General features: G+C 46.8%; 1 protein-coding gene across 3 annotated transcripts; it reads right to left on the bottom strand.

The window, feature by feature from the left end:
- Positions 1-2,124: 2,124 nt before the first annotated feature.
- LOC123933497 (transport and Golgi organization protein 1 homolog) lies at positions 2,125-18,348 on the bottom strand. 3 transcript variants are annotated; one of them, XM_045992734.1, is made up of 8 exons: positions 18,296-18,348; positions 10,736-10,796; positions 10,592-10,627; positions 10,445-10,512; positions 10,228-10,322; positions 9,178-9,242; positions 5,352-5,525; positions 2,125-2,274 (listed from the first exon to the last, which is right to left on the bottom strand). In XM_045992734.1, the coding sequence occupies exons 1-7, from the start codon at positions 18,307-18,309 to the stop codon at positions 5,358-5,360; spliced, it is 507 nt and encodes a 168-aa protein (XP_045848690.1). In that variant the 5' UTR covers positions 18,310-18,348; the 3' UTR covers positions 2,125-2,274; positions 5,352-5,357. The 3 variants fall into 3 exon arrangements, with proteins under 3 accessions (XP_045848690.1, XP_045848691.1, XP_045848692.1); XM_045992735.1 differs by having other exon boundaries at positions 5,372-5,525; XM_045992736.1 differs by lacking the exon at positions 5,352-5,525.
- Positions 18,349-18,355: the final 7 nt, after the last annotated feature.

Raw genomic sequence — 18,355 nt, 5'->3', positions numbered from 1 at the left:
CACTTGTAACGTTGTTGGAAACAATAAACACTGAAAAGTAATAAAAGCATAGTTCAGTACAGGACAGTCTGTGCTTTTACCTGGGGCACTGGGTCTAGCAAATCACAGAGAGGGGGATCCCAGCTCCTCCTTCTAGAAGGTCCTGAAGGTCAGTGGTTCCTGCATTCCTGTCCCAACCCAATGTACCTCCAGTTCCTCTGAAGCTCAGTCACGATTTCACCCAGAAGCAAGTCGGCATTGGTAACAAGACCAACCACAGCATTTCTGATGTGGTGTCCCCTAACCTCTCAATCCAGAGACCCGAGTAAAATAGGGTCTTTTCCAATGCCCTCAGGGACAATGAGGACCAAACCCTGGGAAGAGCCCCAATATGTAAGCACCTGTACGTCCCACCTACCAGCACGTCCCGGAGAAGCTCCCAGAGCCCCCTCCTCAGCACTCAGCCAACAAGGCATCTTCTGTGTCACAACTCAGGAGGCAACAAGTTGTTGCAAAACCCCCACAATCTCCCTAGGGCATAGGGGAACCGGCTGGAAATACAGCTCTGGCTCCCTATCCCTTGGCAGTGAGACTGGAGCTAGATCCCTAGGCAGCTACAGAAGCCCTTCCTGCTGAGGCCCCTTGGGTCCGAAAAGCCGATGGTCCGCCCTCTGTTGGCCAAGGCTGCACACGCAGAGAACCCACCCCCTTTCTGTTGGAGGTGGACAGGCTCCCTCTGCTGGCCACCCTGGGAATCCCGGCAATGCTGCAAGTCATGGCATCTCAGCTGGAAGGTCAGAGGGTGCTTACTCCCTGACAGATCCTGAGGCTGGGCCCCACAACCCCATGCAAAAAGAGGTGCGCCCATCTTCCCAAGTGAAACGGCCTCTGCACAGCTCAGCCCCAGAGAGGTCTGAGCTGTGGGCTCAGGGAAATCTGATGTCCAGGATTCCCACCTTCTCTGGTCCCAATGCTCAGAGCACCTACCTAGACCTCCTCCACCATGGTCCATGCTCCACCTCCACACACCTAGACCAGCAACCTCTCTTCATCCTTGAACTTCTTCTTTGTCTCTGCTTCTCTCTACCCTGTCTCCCTCACTTCTTCTCCCTTGCTAGCACTTGCCCAATCCCCCCACCACTCCCTCAGTGTCTCACCCTGACAATCTCTATCACTCTGCAGACCTTCAGGCCTTCCACTCTCTGCAGCTCTGTCCAGGAACACCAGAGGGAACCACCTCTCCTGTTTCCCCCTCTCTCCTGCCCACATTCAGCCCAGACACTGCCACAGGGCGTGACAATCCCATTTATAAAGGCTGCTCAGGCTGACCCTGACTGCTGCAGTGCAGTTACCAGCTGCTCCTGGGAAGCATGTGGACAGAATGACCTTGATACTTTGGTGGCCCAGCCATGACCCCAAAGCTGCTGGAGGATGGCTGCGTCCATGACCTGGGAAGGAGGGCTTTGCAGGATGCAGCAGCTCTGCTGCAGAAGGGATTGGCAGAAAGGGCCTAAAAGCTGACAGAAGCAAACACCCAACTCCTCCTGCTGCTGAGGAAGGGATGGGTCTCCTGTCATTGACCTCTGCCCTCCCCATCCCTTAATAGGGAACTGTGGGAGGACTGTGGGACATCATGGGTCTTACCAAGAAAACTGTCACCATCTGCTCCACTCAAGGCCCCCCTGTAGTTGGGGGGCAGCTGGTAAGGTGAAACCACTGCACAAAACCTGGATTAATGCAGGGCCTCCAGGTTCTCAGCGCCTCACCAGCTTCTCAGGGCCTCTCCAGACACTTCCTTGTCTGCCGTCACAGCAGACCACTGCCTGGGGACAGCCATCTGTCTTGCTGATCACTACCCCCCTAAACTAGCAGGGTCCATGTGCTCAAGAGGATCTGTCACCAGAGTTAATACCAAAGCAGCGGATCTAAATTCAAGCTGGGCACCTCCCCAGAGGATTCCTGGAGTCCCTTGCAGTAGAGGAACCACGAAGGGTAATCTTGCTCTATCCTCCATCACCCCACGGCTGCCAGGGTGTTATCTGTGTCTGAAGGCTTCACCCTGTGCACTCGAAGGAGAGGGACTTTGGTCCTCCTGAAGGCAGACGCTGACACAGAGACAGAACTGTGAATGGTTTATTGGGGGGATACTAGGAGAGACAAAGCACAGGGGACAGGATGGGCAGGGAAAGCATTCAGACCACCAGGCAGAAAGCATTCATATCTTTACTAAATATAAACCCATTGGAGCCTGGTTGTTGGAGGTCAAGGAAGTCTTCAGATTACAAAGTGATTAGCCTGTAAGACAAAAGGACTTGGGTTAGGACAATGGGACCTTCTGTTTTCCCAAATGTTCTCTGCCTCCAATAGTGTATCTGAGGCCTTGGAGCAACACTTGAGTGTGTGGCCGCCTCTGCGAGTCTATTCATAATAGACAGTAATTGTCTTTACATCTCACATATAAATCTCTGATTGTACCCATTCTCTTAACTATCTTTTACATTTAATAGAAAAAGGGGGCTCTTTGCCTTGACTTTGAAATGAGAATTGCCACTACCTGGGCTGAGGTGTTACACTCTTAGTGTATTTTGTGGACTTAAATGAACATATTTTGACACTCATCGGCATGGAGCTATTTTCCTTTAAACGTGAGAACAGTGAATGGTCAGAGCCCAGACACTTTGCCAATTATTTATTTTTTCTTTTTGAGACAGAGACTGCGAAAGGACAAACTTGTGAGCGAAGAGGGAAGGGGAAGAAGGTGAGAGAGAGAGAGAGAATCCCAGACAGGCGCCACACTCAGCACCAAGCCCGACTTGGGGTTCAATCTAAGAAGCTCGAGATCATGACCTGAGCAGGAATCAAGATTCTGCTGCTTAACCGACTGAGACACCCAGGGACCTCTGCAGGTTCTTTATGTACTTCAACTCCTACTGCTCTAGTGACCTCAGAATCCAGTATGCTCTCTCTATCACAAATTTTAAAAAAGCTGAGGCCCAGAGAAGGCCCCACTGAGAGCTGGTATTTGGGCTGAGAAATCAGGAACACAGGCAAATCCGCAGGACACTGGGACTGAAGCCCCGGGGGAGGTGCACAGCTGCAGGCAGGGCGGTGATGCAGATGCAGAGGCCTGGTGACAGGGCTCCAGCTAGAGCGGCTCCTGGTCAACATGGACTCCCCCACTAACACTCTGTCTCACGCTAAGGGGAGGGCAGCCACCCTTCACCGGTTTTCGGTCCTGTCTTCACGTGTTCTCAATGGGGGACATAATGTCAGCCAGACAAGAATCCCCAAAGACCATGTTAAATTTCCCAAATCTCCACGAGTCTTTCACATGGTTCAGAGCCTTCAGAAATTTAGGGAAACAATGCTCTTCACAGACTCTTGAGTGAATGGCTTCATGGCAAAAACGACATTCTGAGACAAATAACGGCGTGATCCACACTGTGTGAGTGAACACATGCAGCAGTCGGTGTGGACCGCACGGTGTCCTCACACTCACTCTCAAGCTGCTGGCCTGCCGGGAACAGCCTCACCCTCCCTGAGAGAAGCCCAGGCTCTCCCTGAGCACCTCTAGACTTCTCAGCATCCACAACCTCCTGTTTCTGTGTGACTCGGGGCTCCCTCACTTCCTCCTGGACACATCTCTGGTTCTTCCCTTGTACGGAACACACCGTCTATGTCCTTTCATCAGTGTGTCCCTCCCTTCGCTCAGACACACACCCTCAATTCCTCACATTAAGAGCAGGCCTCATCCCTCCCAGAGCACAGAGTGTCATCTCTGTACCATCTGCGCACGCACACCTTCTGTGTCCAGCTATCAGACAAGGGCAGCTCTCTGTCACCACAAGGGACCCGCCAACCCCCTCAGTGTGACTGGAAGACAAGGTCCATCAATTCTATCTACAGAACAACTGGATTAAAGTTACCATGTCCGTAGCGGCCTTCACTCCGTCATGACATGAGAGGCCTGTGGGCAGCACCGCTGGTTCTTGTGGAGGACGCTCCAGCATCCATATCTGACACACGCCATAGAAAAGACAGAAGCTTCCCCCCCCCGGAAGTGACTGAGCAACATTCCAACGAACCCTCCACACCAGCCACCAGCATCGGCCACTGTTTCTCGTTCTCGCCTCCCAGACCAGACAAGACATTTCCCACAAGGTTCCAGACTGCAGAGGACAAGGGCAGACCCTAAACTAATGATCAATAAAGGGACTACAGCCCTGTGTCAGGGGTTTACACAACTAAGGAAATGACAGCTCAAACTCTACACACTGCAGTTGAAGTGAGAGGTGGTTTCATCCCTCCCAGAACGACATATGCGGATGCTGGATGTGCACGATGTAAGAGACAGATGTCTGCCATTGTGCAACGGAGACACTTCCTTCCCAACAAAGGCACTTGCCCACTTCTCAGTGCGTGCAAACAGCCAGGAACACGCACGTGTGTCCTGAGGAACTTCAGAATATTACTGCATCCCCAGCCCGGTTTCCCCTTGAATGTCAAGCCCTGAGCACAAACGATGCCTTTGCTCCACCAACACAACCGCAAGGTGATGATCTGGAAACAGAGACGCCTGTAAGCTCCCCACAAAGACTTGTCCCTTTGAACAGGAAACGACACCACACGTGGACCCCAGGAGATACCCAACAGACAAAGGTCAGGACACGGTGCTGCCCAGAGAGGAACAGGACTCCAGAAATGGGACAACTAAAAACACCCCAGTATTTACTTGGATCTTCTCTGGGACCTCCTTGGGCATAGTGCTGCTATTGCCCCCTTGAGCACCAGAGGCTTCTGAAAGGGAAGGAAGCCCTAAAAGGGGTGGAGGTGGATTCAGACTGGCGATGACCACACAGGATTCAAGCCAACCCTCTCCCCCGGCCACAGCCTATTCTCTTCTCTCCCTCTGGCGTGTCCTTCGTGTTTCTCACAGGACTCCTCTGACCCCTGTGGAAGAAGGAGAGAACTGTCCCTCACCATCGCGGATATGACCACTCTGCCAAGGGACAGATGTTTCCAGAACTAATCTATAATGCTAAACAACTGGGGCCTCCACACGTGAGAGTGATGTGAAGGTTGTGCTTCATCCAGCCCAGAGCCCAAAACGTCATGCCCGTGTAGTGCACCTGGGCAATGCTTCTATGTCTGTCCTCTGTGAAATGTCACTTTTCTTCACCACGGCAGACACCTGCTGCCCAGTTCTGTATGGTGAACCAGACAGTCCATGAGATCGACATCCACCCAAAGTGGAGGAATGTTACCATGTCCTCACTCGGGCTTATCATTGCACTGCAATGCCTTGTGGTACCACCTCTCCATCCTCTCCACTGACAGAAGGGGTTCAACTATGAATAAGCTTTACGACTCACGTCAGTTCAGATCATCTCACCATGTGGTGGAGGAACGAGGTGTGGCTGAGGCCCCCATGCCCACCACTGCGGAGGTGGATGAGGAGGAGGGAAGCCTGGTACATTCCGCCCCATGTGGTAGGGCATACGGAGGGGCCCTGGGCAATGAGGAAACACTCTCACACCTCTACCGACCTGCAGAACAGACAAGAAAATATTTTAGTAAAACAGACAAAAGTTGCAACACCAAGAAAAAGAACCAAAACAAAGAACTCTCAGCACCCGGCTCCTTCTCCAATGCCACCTTCCAGGAGAGCTGCATCGTGCTAGAAAACGTTCATGCCCCTCCCAGCTGGTGCCAGTACAAGGAGGGGGGAGAGGGCAATGGCTGTTACAGGAAAAGCCTGTCACCAAACATCACTGCCCATGTCTGCCCATCAAGAAGTAGTTAGTGTCTTACAGATGAAAAAGGATCATTGCAAACTAGTAAAGCAGCACATTCCAGACATGGAGGCATCGACATCCAGGACAACACTTCCTCTTTCTTCCTCAGCCACCGGAGAAGATTTTGTTTTAGTCAGAATAGAGAGCATGTGACAAAACTAAATGCCCTTTCTCCACAAAGTTTCCGAGCCACTTGAGGGGAATCGTTTGCTGGTAAGTCCCTGACTGTCTCCACGCTGCCTTGCCTCCTGACAAAGGGGTCCTCTACTCTCTACAGTTTCTGTCCATGGCCACAAATACCTTAGGGGCTTGTGGTCTGACAGGGGCACTGGAAAAGTGTCTTCTGAGGAACATAATACCAAAAACCCTTGTGTACACTCAGCACCTGTGTTTTTCCTTTTTCCTTTTTTAAGATTTTATTTATTTGACAGACAGAGATCACAAGCAGGCAGAGAGGCAGACAGAGGGAGGAAGGGAAGCAGGCTCTCCACTAAGCAGAGAGTCTGATGTGGGGCTTGATTCCAGGACCTAGGATTGTGACCTGAGCCTAAGGCAGAGGCTTTAACCCACTGAGCCACACAGGCGCCCCCTGAGTTTGCCTTAAAACACAGTGATTTGGAAGTTTCAACCTACTGAGTTCCAGAGTAATTTTGTCCAATGGGAAATGAAGACAGGAAGGCCATATAAGAGAATTCACAAAAGGGTATATACTTCCCGAAGGAAAACTCCACACATGTGATGAGAAAAGAAATCAGCTCTCACACTAACTTAGGACCAAATGAACTGCTCCTGAAGCCCAGCTGAAGGGCTGGGAGGCACTGGCCACACAGGTAATCACTGACGTCCCCCTTCAGAACGTGTGAGCCAATGTGTGATTACGACAGTGCACCTGAGAGCTTTGACACTTCAAAATACTTGTAGAAAGGGTGTTAATTGGGCTAGTTCTGCATGGCACGTTTTCCAGCAGAAGTAAAATGGGGATGACTCGTGAAACATGCCCTGAGAACACTCCAGACTGCAAAGGAGACAGTATAAAATGCACAGAGAGTTTTCCCCAGTTTCCTTTTGTGAGGATTACCAGACCCATCTATCCCCAGCATGAGCACAACACCAGCGCACCTGAACGTAACCTAAAGGGAGTCAGGCCGGCCAGAGGACTTCACTGTGAAAGGAGGGGTCCTCCTCTCCCAGTTACTTCCTCGGTGTGCGCTGTGGGCAGGCAGGGGTGCACACACACGCACACGCATCTTCCCCACCACCACATTCCAAGACAGTAGCATTGGTGCCAGAATGGCTACCCGTCCCCTGTGTCTCCCCTAGAAACTGGGGTGAACAGATGCCATGGGGAAAACTACTGTCACCACATGTTAATATAGGTCTGCACCTCGACAGAGACAAGGAGTCTGCTGCCAAGGATAATCAACTCAGGAAAAAACTCCATTCAGTGGCCAAAATTAGCAAGACAGAAAACAACGTGTGTTGGATAGGATATGGAGAAAGGGGAACCCTCTTACACTGTTGGTGGGAATGCAAGTTGGTGCAGCCACTTTGGAGAACAGTGTGGAGATTCCTCAAGAAATTAAAAATAGAGCTTCCCTATGACCCTGCAATTGCACTAATGGGTATTTGCCCCAAAGATACAGATGTAGTGAAAAGAAGGGCCATCTCTACCCCAATGTTTATAGCAGCAATGGCCACGGCCGCCAAACTGTGGAAAGAACCAAGATGCCCTTCAATGGATGAACGGATAAGGAAGATGTGGTCCATATACACGATGGAGTATTATGCCTCCATCACAAAGGATGAATACCTAACTTTTGTATGAACATGGACGGGACTGGAAGAGATTATGCTGAGTGAAATAAGTCAAACAGAGAGAGTCAAGTATCATATGGTTTCACTTATTTGTGGCGCATAACAAATAACATGGAGGACATGGGGAGATGGAAAGGAGAAGGGAGTTGAGGGAAATTGGAAGGGGAGATGAACCATGAGAGACTATGGACTCTGAAAAACAACCTGAGGCTTTTGAAGGGGCGGGGGGTGGGAGGTTGGGGAACTAGGTGGTGGGTAATAGGGAGGGCACGTATTTGATGGAGCACAGGGTGTGGTGCAAAAGCAATGAATACTGTTACGCTGAAAAGAAATTTAAAAGTAGTGGGGAAAAAATCTGCATTCAGGACAGGCAAGTATCTATGGCTGGGACCATACTTCCCCCATCACGGCAAGCACATCATCTCCTCTGTACATTGAGAACAGACACAATGAGAGGCCATGGGAAGGCTGGTGTCCACGCCTGGAAGTGCAGTCACTCGTGGGTCAAGCGGCAGCCCACCCGCAACCCCCTGACCAGCTCTGCTTCCCTCCCTGACAAGGAGGTGTGCTATGCTGCACAAGGGCTGTCCATGGCTACAGACACCGCTGAGGAGATAGGAGTGTCCGGAGTCCTGCAGTGGACCTGGAAGAGAACTTTCTGAGAGAAGCACGACCCTACGAGTGAGCAAGACCAGCTCTATGATCCGCATCCCTGACATTCGGGCCTCCTTAGCTCAGGCACAGAGCAAATGCATAGTCCTTGGTGCTGAGAACCACTAACGGGCTGATTTGACATCCCCAAATGCAAACGGATGTGTCTGGAGAGCACATGCAATGCTCCCAGGATGGGTCGGGAGAGACGCTATGAGCTGGCACAGCCACCAGACCCCATCAGCACCTGCTCACGGGAGCACAACTGAAACACGTGTGAGGGGTGGGGCCTGCAGGGAGTCACCGGGATTCCCTCTTTGGGGCCGCTGCTCCAGGGGGCATTTTCTACGACACACCTGGAACTTCCAGAGTTCAACATCATCTCACCCAGGGGCCAACTGGAGGGATTCCAGCTCACGTCTTCACCCACACAGATGGGACGCACAGGAGGTCACAGCTCACCTTCTCCACTAACACTCAAGCTGCCCAAAGCATGTGGCCCAAGTGTGAGGCAGTCTTGGCTTTTCCCATTTTCCATCTGTGAGGACCTCTGCAGACATCCTCCCAGGTTAATCCTGACCCGAAAACCAAAAATGCTCCTGTTCCCTCAGGAAAACAAACAGCAAGGAGTCAGCCGGACTAGCCAACTTCACTGTGGAGTGAGATGTCATCCTCCTCGAGTCATTTATACACTCGCACACACACACATGCACGAGGTGAGCATCCTACCATCATGGGCCACTAATACAGCTTTGCGAGGAAGCACGAAATTGCAGATCTCTAACGGAGCAGCCCAGAGGCTCCTGGGTGAACAGCGTGCACTCTGAAAGGGATGATCCCAGGACACACGCAACAGCCACAAGGCCAGGACAGGGAGCTGTCCACACTGCAATCCTTTTCAGAAACGGACACAACTAAAAACGCCCACGGCACTTACCGTAGCCATCAATGGGTCCCGTTGAGGGCTGGTGCGGCTGTTCATCCTGGGAACCGGTCTAGGTGCTGGATCAGACAAAGGTCAGAGGTTTATTGTGGTTTGCATGCCCTCCATGCCTTCCTCCCCCATCTTGCACTCTTTCCCACACTTGGGTCCCTTATCAGAGGGTTTCAACCGTGACTCAAGTGACTCCTTTGCGAAGAGAGACACCAGTCACTTGACTCTTGTGGGAGACACTCCAGGGCCCTGGTTCCAGGGTTTCCGTAAGTAAACCATCACATGCGGACAGGTAGGGGAACAACTGGCTGGAAATCAACACTAAAATTGGGGTGCTCAACACACATCAGGCAAAATCACTTTTTCTTCATAGACTAAACATCGAAGTGAGAATATCCTTGCATGGGTGCCATCCACAAACCCCCAACATGAACGGCCCATGTTCTCTTCTCAGGCCACAGGTGGATGGTTCATTTGTCCCTCCTGCAGATGAGACCTAGCATGTGTGCCTGGCGAACAAATAAACATTTCAGGGAAGAAACAGACTTTGACATTTGTATAGTCACGAACAAAGAAAACATAGGCAGATTGAGCAATAAAGCTATGGCATTGCACCGATAACATGAGAGGAGTAAAATATATTTCATTGGTGAATATGGTCTCATAGATTACAAATAAAACAAAAATATAGGAACCTCCATAACGAGTTAATAATTGCCCTTTTTCAAATAGTCTTTTTTTTTTTTTTTGCCAAGTCTTGACCACTGAGTCAAGGTGGGAAGGGCGCTCAGCTCCCACCTTCTCAGGCTCAGCTCTTCTGAAGGAGGTAGCAGGTAGGAAGGTGTGGAGTGGCGTGAGCTCCACCTGTCACAGGGGCTAGTGTCCTGCTGCCGGGGGGCATATAAGGAAAGCACCCTCTTGTCACCCCTTCAGACAACCTTCAGGCTTGTGATTCTCTCCAGGACACACAGCAATCACCCACAGCAACGGGAAGGACACCGTGTGGTTTCACAGCAGAAATCAGGCTGCTGCATTTCACGTCGTGCTCCCTACCTTGCCACACAGGCTTCTGCAACTCAGGCCTTCCAGGCATCTGTTCACGCCTCATGGATCCCCCAGGCATCATCTCCCCTTCCATCATGCGTAGTCTTGAACACAGAAAAAGAAAGGACATCTCTAAGAATTACAACACCACGTCCTCTCCTAGGCACTAAACAGCATAGCCGTCACCTCTGCAAAAACCGTAAAAACGCACGTCAAACTCTCACACCTGTATTTCAGGTAGGCGTTCTCCCTGCTCTGCTGCATCATCCTTGTTTCCCAATATCGAGCTTTCATCTGTGGGAGAAAAACACACCCACACTCAGTTGTGCCCGACTGTGCCCCAAACGAAGACGAGGAAAAAGAAAACACTTACCCAGTTAGCCAGAGCATTCCTCTCCTGAACTGCGATCTGAAAAAAGCCAACACACCGAAAGCCCATGTTCAGGGCTCTAAGGACCACTACCATCACCTGCAGGGGGCGCCAAGGGGTCAGTGTGTCAGACACAACTCAGGTTACCTTGTGATTGAAGGTGAGCTTGGACTCCTGCAGCTGATCTTGCATTTCTTCCACTTGTTGTCTGTGAGGGACAATTGTTTGCATCAGACAAAACCCAACACGGGGTGTGATTTTCAATCATCTGCCCACGTGGCCATCCTCCTCTGATCTGTCCCCTCATACAATGGATCCTGACACAGGAAACACTTTCAGCGGACTATCATTGGACAGTAGGATCAAAGCTATTGTTACAGCCTTTCCTTAATCGTTTTTCTTTGCCTGCAGATTCAGAATTGACATAATTTCTTTACCCGTTTTCAATCTTTCCCTCAGTTATCACATGACAAGTGTCTTTGGTCATGAAGCTCTATTCTCCTTTAACTCTGTCTTCGCCATGGTTCCCAGGGTTGCAAAGACCAGCGCCATCAGATGGCACTACCGTGTTTATGGCTAGGACTCATCCGAGGACAAACTGTTTTCCTCAAGATACCACTGCAAGGACACTGCAGTGGAGCCAGTTTCCACAGAGTCAGGCCAACACTGGGGATCAGGACGTGTTTAGTCACATAATTGTTTTGTGCCTTATCTTTCTGTGTCTGTTAATTCTCTCTGGATACATCCTCTGAATTTTGGGGTATATTACTTAATTGAGTCCTCAAAATGTACAAAGATTAAAAATCCAAAGGGAGGGAGGAGTCAAGATGGTGGAGAAGTAGCAGGATGAGATGACATCAGGTAGCAAGGGATGAGCTAGATAGCTTATCAAACCATTCTGAACACCTACAAATCCAACAGGAGATTGAAGAGAAGAAGAGCAACAATTCTAGAAACAGAAAATTGACCGCTTTCTGAAAGGTAGGACCCACGGAGAAGTGAATTCAAAGCGATGGGAGGATAGACTCCGGGGGGAAGGGCCGGCTCCCAGCAAGCGGCAGAGCAACGGAGCACAAAATCAGGACTTTTAAAAGTCTGCTCCACTGAGGGACATCGCTCCAGAGGCTAATCCGGGGTGAAGCCCACGCGGGGACAGCGTGGCCCCAGGTCCCGCAGGGTCACAGAAGGATCGGCGGTGTCTGAGTGTCACAAAACTCGCAGGTATTAGAGTGGGAACGCTGGCTACAGAGACAGAGCCGAGGAGTGAGCTCTCAAATTGGGGTTACCTTGAACTGTAATCCATGGCACAGGCGACTGCTCTGTGAGTGGGGTCCCCATAAGATCCGGGAAGACGCCCCCGGAAGAGCTCAGGGATCTAAGGGGTTCGGAGACTCCAGGTGGAGCTGTGTGCCAGAGACAGAGATGCTTGGTCACAGGCTGGGTGAGCTCATAGCGCAGCCAGAGGCCAGGAAGACGGGAGTGGTTTAGCGCTTTCTCTGAGGGTGCACTGGGGAGTGGGGCCCTGAGCTCTCGGCTCCTCCAGCCCATAGATTGGGAGGCCGCCATTTTCATTCCTGTCTTCCGGAACTCTACGGAAAGTTTTCAGGGAACAAAACCTCCTGAAAGCGAACCCGAGCAGATTACTTAGCTGGCCCCTGGAAAGGACAGTGCAATTCCGCCTGGGAAGAGACACCTAAGAATCACTACTACAGGCCCCTGCCCCAGAAGATCAACAAGAAATCCAGCCAAGACCGAGTTCACTTACTAAGGAGAACAGTGGAATTGCAGAGGAGGAGAAAGCAAAGCACGGAATTCATGGCTTTCTCCCCAAGACACTTGAGTCTTGCAAAGTTATTTTTTTTTATTTAATTTTTTTTCTTCTGCTAATTTTTTAAACGTTTACCCTTTCCTCTTATAGCTTCTTAAAACTAGTTTATCTTAAAAATTTACTTTTCATTTAAAAAAAACTTTATTGAACCTTCATTATTATTATCATATTTTATCCTTCTTTGTATCTAACTTCAGTTTTTGTATACACATATGGTTTTCCATCTAGAAAATTTTGGGTACAACGTCTTCTAATGGATCAAAATACACCCTAAATCTAACACCAGTCTTGTTCTAATCTCCAGCCTGAGCAAATTCTTTCCACTTTCTTTTCTTTATTCTCCAAACCAACTTATCTATCAACTCCTTTTTTAGAAATTAATTTTTTTTCATCTTAATAGTCATATTCCATCTCTTCATTGTGTTTACCGTTACGTATGTTTTTCATTCTTTAAAATATTGGGAGGTAATTTCTTCTAAGAGACCAAAATACACCCAAAATTAAGTGAGTGACCCTGTTCTAGTCACCAGTCTAATATGTATATATATTTTTTCTTTTTTATATTTTTTCCTTATTTGTTTTCTTTCTAAATTTTTTTCCCTGAACTTCTTTTTACCCCCTTTCTCTCCCCCCTCATGATATGGGGTCTCTTCTGATTTGGTTAAAGCACTTTTTCCTGGGGTCTTTGCCACCCTTTTAGTATTTTATTTGCTCCTCCATATATTCTTATCTGGACAAAATGAGAAGGTGGAAAAACTCACACACACACAAAAAAAAAAGAACAAGAGGCAATACTGAAGGCGAGGGACCTAATCAATACGGACATTGGTAATATGTCAGATCTAGAATTCAGAATGACGATTCTCAAGGTTCTAGCTAGGCTCGAAAAAGGCATGGGAGATATTAAGGAAACCCTGTCCAGAGAAATAAAAGCCCTTTCTCGAGAAATAAAAAAACTACAATTTAACCATGTTGAAATCAAAAAAGCTATTAAAGAGGTGCAGTCAAAAATGGAGGCTCTTACTGCTAGGATAAATGAGGCAGAAGAAAGAATTAGTGATATAGAAGACCAAATGACAGAGAATAAAGAGGCTGAGCAAAAGAGAGACAAACAACTATGGGACCACAAGGGGAGAATTTGAGAGATATGTGATACCATAAGATGAAACATTAGAATAATTGGGATTCCAGAAGAAGAAGAAAGAGAGAGCAGAGCAGAAGGTATATTGGAGAGAATTATTGCAGATAATTTACCTGATATGGCAAAGGGAACAAGCATCAAAATCCAGGAGGTGAAGAGAACCCCCCTCAAAATCAGTAAGAATAGGTCCACACCCCGTCATCTAATAGTAAAATTTACAAGTCTTAGTGACAAAGAAAATCCTGACAGCACCAGGGGACAAGAAGTCTGTAACATAAAATGGCAAAAATATTAGATTGGCAGCAGACTTATCCACAGAGACCTGTCAGACCAGAAAGGACTGGCGTGATATATTCAGAGCACTCAACGAGAAAAATATGCAGCCAAGAATACTATATCCAGCTAGGCTATCACTGAAAATAGAAGGAGAGATAAAAAGCTTCCAGGACAAACAAAAATGGAAAGAATTTGCAAACACCAAACCAGCTCTACAAGAAATAATGAAGGGGGTCCTCTAAGCAAAGAGAGAGCCTAAAAGTTGTAGATCAGAAAGGAACAGAGACAATATACAGTAACAGTCATCTTATAGGCAATACAATGGCACTAAATTCATATCTCTCAATAGTTACCCTGAATGTTAATGGACTAAGTGCCCTAATCAAAAGACACAGGGTATGAGAATGGATAAAAAAACAAAACCCATCAATATGCTGCCTACAAGAAACTCATTTTAGACCCAAAGAAACCTCCAGATTTAAAGTGAGAGTGTGGAAAACAATGTACTATGCTAATGGACATCAGAAGAGAGCTGGGGTGGCAATCCTTACATCAGATCAATTAGATTTTAAGCCAAAGACTTAATAAGACTTAATAAGCCAAAGACTTAATAAGACTTAATAAGCCAAAGACTTAATAAGAGATGAGGAAGGACACTTTATCATACTCAGAGGGTCTTTCTAACAAGAAGATGTAACAATTTTAAATATCTATGCCCCTAATGTGGGAGTAGCCAACTATATAAACCAATTAATAACAAAATCAAAGAAACACATCGACAATAATACAATAATAGTAGGGGACTTTAACACTCCCCTCACTGAAATGGACAGATCATCCAAGCAAAAGATCAACAAGGAAATAAAGGCCTTACATGACACACTGGACCAGATGGACATCACAGATGTATTCAGAACATTCCATCCCAAAGCAACAATACACATTCTTCTCTAGTGCAAATACACAACCTAACCCTACACCTAAAGGAGCTGGAGAAAGAACAACAAAGAAAGCCTAAATCCAGCAGGAGAAGAGAAATCATAAAGATCAGAGCAGAAATCAATGAAATACAAACCACCAAAACAATAGAACAATGAAACTAGGAGCTGGTTCTCTGAAAAAATTAATAAGGTTGATAAACCCCTGGACAGACCTATCAAAAGGAAGAGAGAAAAGACCCAGATTAATAAAATCATGAATGAAAGAGGAGAGATCACAACCAACACCAAAGAAATACAAACAATTATAAGAATATATTATAAGCAACTGTGCGCCAACAAATTTGACAATCTGGAAGAAATGGGTGCACTGTTAGAGACAATATAAACTACCACTACTGAGCCAGGAAGAAATAGAAAACCCGAACAGACCCATAACCAGTACAGAGATTGAAACAGTCATCAAAAATCCCCAAACAAAAGCCCAGGGCCAGATGGCTTCCCAGGGGAATTTTACCAAACAGTTAAAGAAGAATTAATTCCGATTCTCCTGAAACTGTTCCAAAAAACTGAAATGGTAGGAAAATTTCCAAACTCCCTTTATGAGGCATCACCTTGATCCCCAAACCAGACAAGGATCCCAGAAAAAGGGAATTAGAGACCAATATCCTTGATCAACACAGATGCGAAAATTCTCACCAAAATACTAGCCAATAGGATCTAACAGTACATTAAAATGATTATTCACCACCACCAAGTGGGATTTATTCCAGGGCTGCAAGGTGGTTCAGCATCCGCAAATCAATTAATGTGATCCAATACATTAAGAAAAGAAAGAACAAGAACCACATGATACTCTCAATAGATGCTGGAAAAGCATTTGACAAAGTACAGCATCCCTTCCTGATCAAAACACTTCAAAGTGCCGGGATAGAGGGCACATACCTCAATATTATCAAAGTCATCTATGAAAACCCACCGCAAATATCATTCTGAATGGAGGAAAAACTGAGAGCTTTTCCGCTAAGGTCAGGAACACGGCACCAATGTCTGTTATCACCACTGCTATTCAACATAGTACTAGAAGTCCTAGTCTCACAATCAGACAACAAAAAGAAATGAAAAGCATCCAAATCGGCAAAATAGAAGTGAAAGTCTCACTCTTTGCAGATGCTATGATACCATATGTGGAAACCCCAAAAGACTCCACTCCAAATCTTCTAGAACTTGTACAGGAATTCAGTAAACTGTCAGGATATAAAATCGATGAACAGAAATCAGTTGCATTTCTTTACACAACAACAAGACAGAAGGACAAGAAATTAAGGAGTCAATCCCATTTACAAACCATAAGATACCTAGGAATACAGCTAAGCAAAGCAGCAAAGAAAGTATACTAGGAAAACTCTAAAGTACTCATGAATGAAATTGAGGAAGACACAAAGAAACGGAAAAATGTTCCATGCTCATGGATGGGAAAAACAAATATTGTGAAAATGTCTTGGCTAAGCAAAGCAATCTACACATTTAATGCAATCCTTATCAAAATACCATCCATTTTTATCAAAGAAATGGAATAAATAATCTTAAAATTTATATGGAGGGGTGCCTGGGTGGCTCAGTGGGTTAAAGCCTCTGCTTTCTGCTTGGGTCATGACCCCAGGTTCCGGGGATCCAGCCCCACGTCGGGCTCTCTGCTCAGCAGGGAGCCTGCCCCCTCCCGCCTGCCTGTCTACTTATGAGCTCTCTGCCAAAGAAATAAATAAAATCTTAAAAAAGTACACTATTACTGAAACATACATCTATCGATAACTGATAACAACTTGATTATATATAATTACTTTTAAAAAATTTATAGGGAGGGGCGCCTGGGTGGCTCAGTGGATTAAAAAATTTATATGGAACCAGAAAAGACGTCGAATAGCCAAAGGAATATTGAAAAAGAAAGCCAAAGTTGGTGGCATCACAATTCTGGAATTCAAGCTCTACTACAAAGCTGTCATCATCAAGACACCATGGTTCTGGCACAAAAACAGACACCTGGATCAATGAAAAAGAAGAGAGAGCCCAGAAACAGACCCTCAACTCTATGGTCAACTAATCTTTGACAAAGCAGGAAAGAATGTCCAATGGAAAAAAGACAGCCTCTTCAACAAATGGTGTTGGGAAAATTGGACAGCCACATGCAGAAAAATGAAACTGGACCACTTCCTTACACCACACATGAAAACTCACAAAATGGATAAAGGACCTCAATGTGAGAAAGGAATCCATCAAAATCCTAGAGAGTACAGGCAGCAACCTCTTCGACCTCAACCACAGCAATTTTTCCTAGAAACATTACCAAACGCAAGGAAAGCAAGGGCAAAAATGAACTATTGGAACTTCATCAAGATCAAAAGCTTGTGCACATCAAAGGAAACAGTTAACAAAGCCAAAAGACAACTGACAGAATGGGAGTAGATATTTACAAACGACATATCAGATAAAGGGCTAGTATCCAAGATCTATAAAGAGTTTAGCAAACTCAGCACCCAAAGAACAGATAATGCAACCAAGAAATGGGCAGAGGACATGAACAGACATTTCTGCAAAGACATTCAGCTGGCTAACAGACACATGAAAAACAGGTCCACATCACTCAGCATCAGGGAAATACAAATCAAAACCACAATGAGATACCCCCTCACGCCAGGCAGAATGGCTAAAATTAACAAGTCGGGAAATGACAGATGCTGGCGAGGATGTGGAGAAAGGGGAACACTCCTACACTTGCTTGGGAATGAAAGCTGGTGCAACCACTCTGAAAAACAGCATGGAGGTTCCTCAAAAAGCTGAAAATAGAGCGACCCTACGACCCAGCAATTGCACTACCAGGTATTTACCCTAATGATACAAACATAGTGATCTGAAGGGGCACGTGCACCCCAATGTTTATAGCAGCAATGTCCACAATAGCCAAACTATGGAAAGAACCTAGATGTCCATCAACAGATGAATGGATAAAAAAGATGTGAGATATATATATATATATATATATATATGAATACCATGAAGCCATCAAAAGAAATGAACCTTGCCATTTGTGACGATGTGGATGGAACTAGAGAGTATTATGGTTAGCGAAATAAGTCGATGGGAGAAAGACAACTATCATATGATCTCCGTGATATGAGGAAGTGGAGATGCAACATTTGGGGTTTGGGGGGTAGGAAAAGAATAAATGAAACAAGAAGGGATCAGGGGGAGACAAATCATAAGAGACTCTTAATGTCACAAAACAAACTGAGAGTTGCCGGGGGGAGGGGTGTAGGGAGAGGTTGGTGGGGTATGGACATTGGGGAGCGTACGTGCTATGGTGAGTGCTGTGATGTGAGTAAGACTGGCGAGCCACAGACCTGTGCCCCTGGGGGCTAATAATACATTATCTGTTTATAAAAAAATTTAAAAATTAAAAAAAAAAAAAACAAAAAAACAAAGGAACAGGTTTTTCAGGAGCCACTATATATAGTGTCTGAACTTACCTGTACTTGTCCATTTCTTCTTTGGCTACTTTCAGATTTTCATCGGCAGCTGACAGCTCG

The sequence above is a fragment of the Meles meles genome, chromosome 21 (assembly GCF_922984935.1).
Source record: "Meles meles chromosome 21, mMelMel3.1 paternal haplotype, whole genome shotgun sequence".
In the NCBI taxonomy this organism is placed as follows: Eukaryota; Metazoa; Chordata; class Mammalia; order Carnivora; family Mustelidae; genus Meles; species Meles meles.
This window is presented reverse-complemented; position numbering and strand designations above follow the sequence as displayed.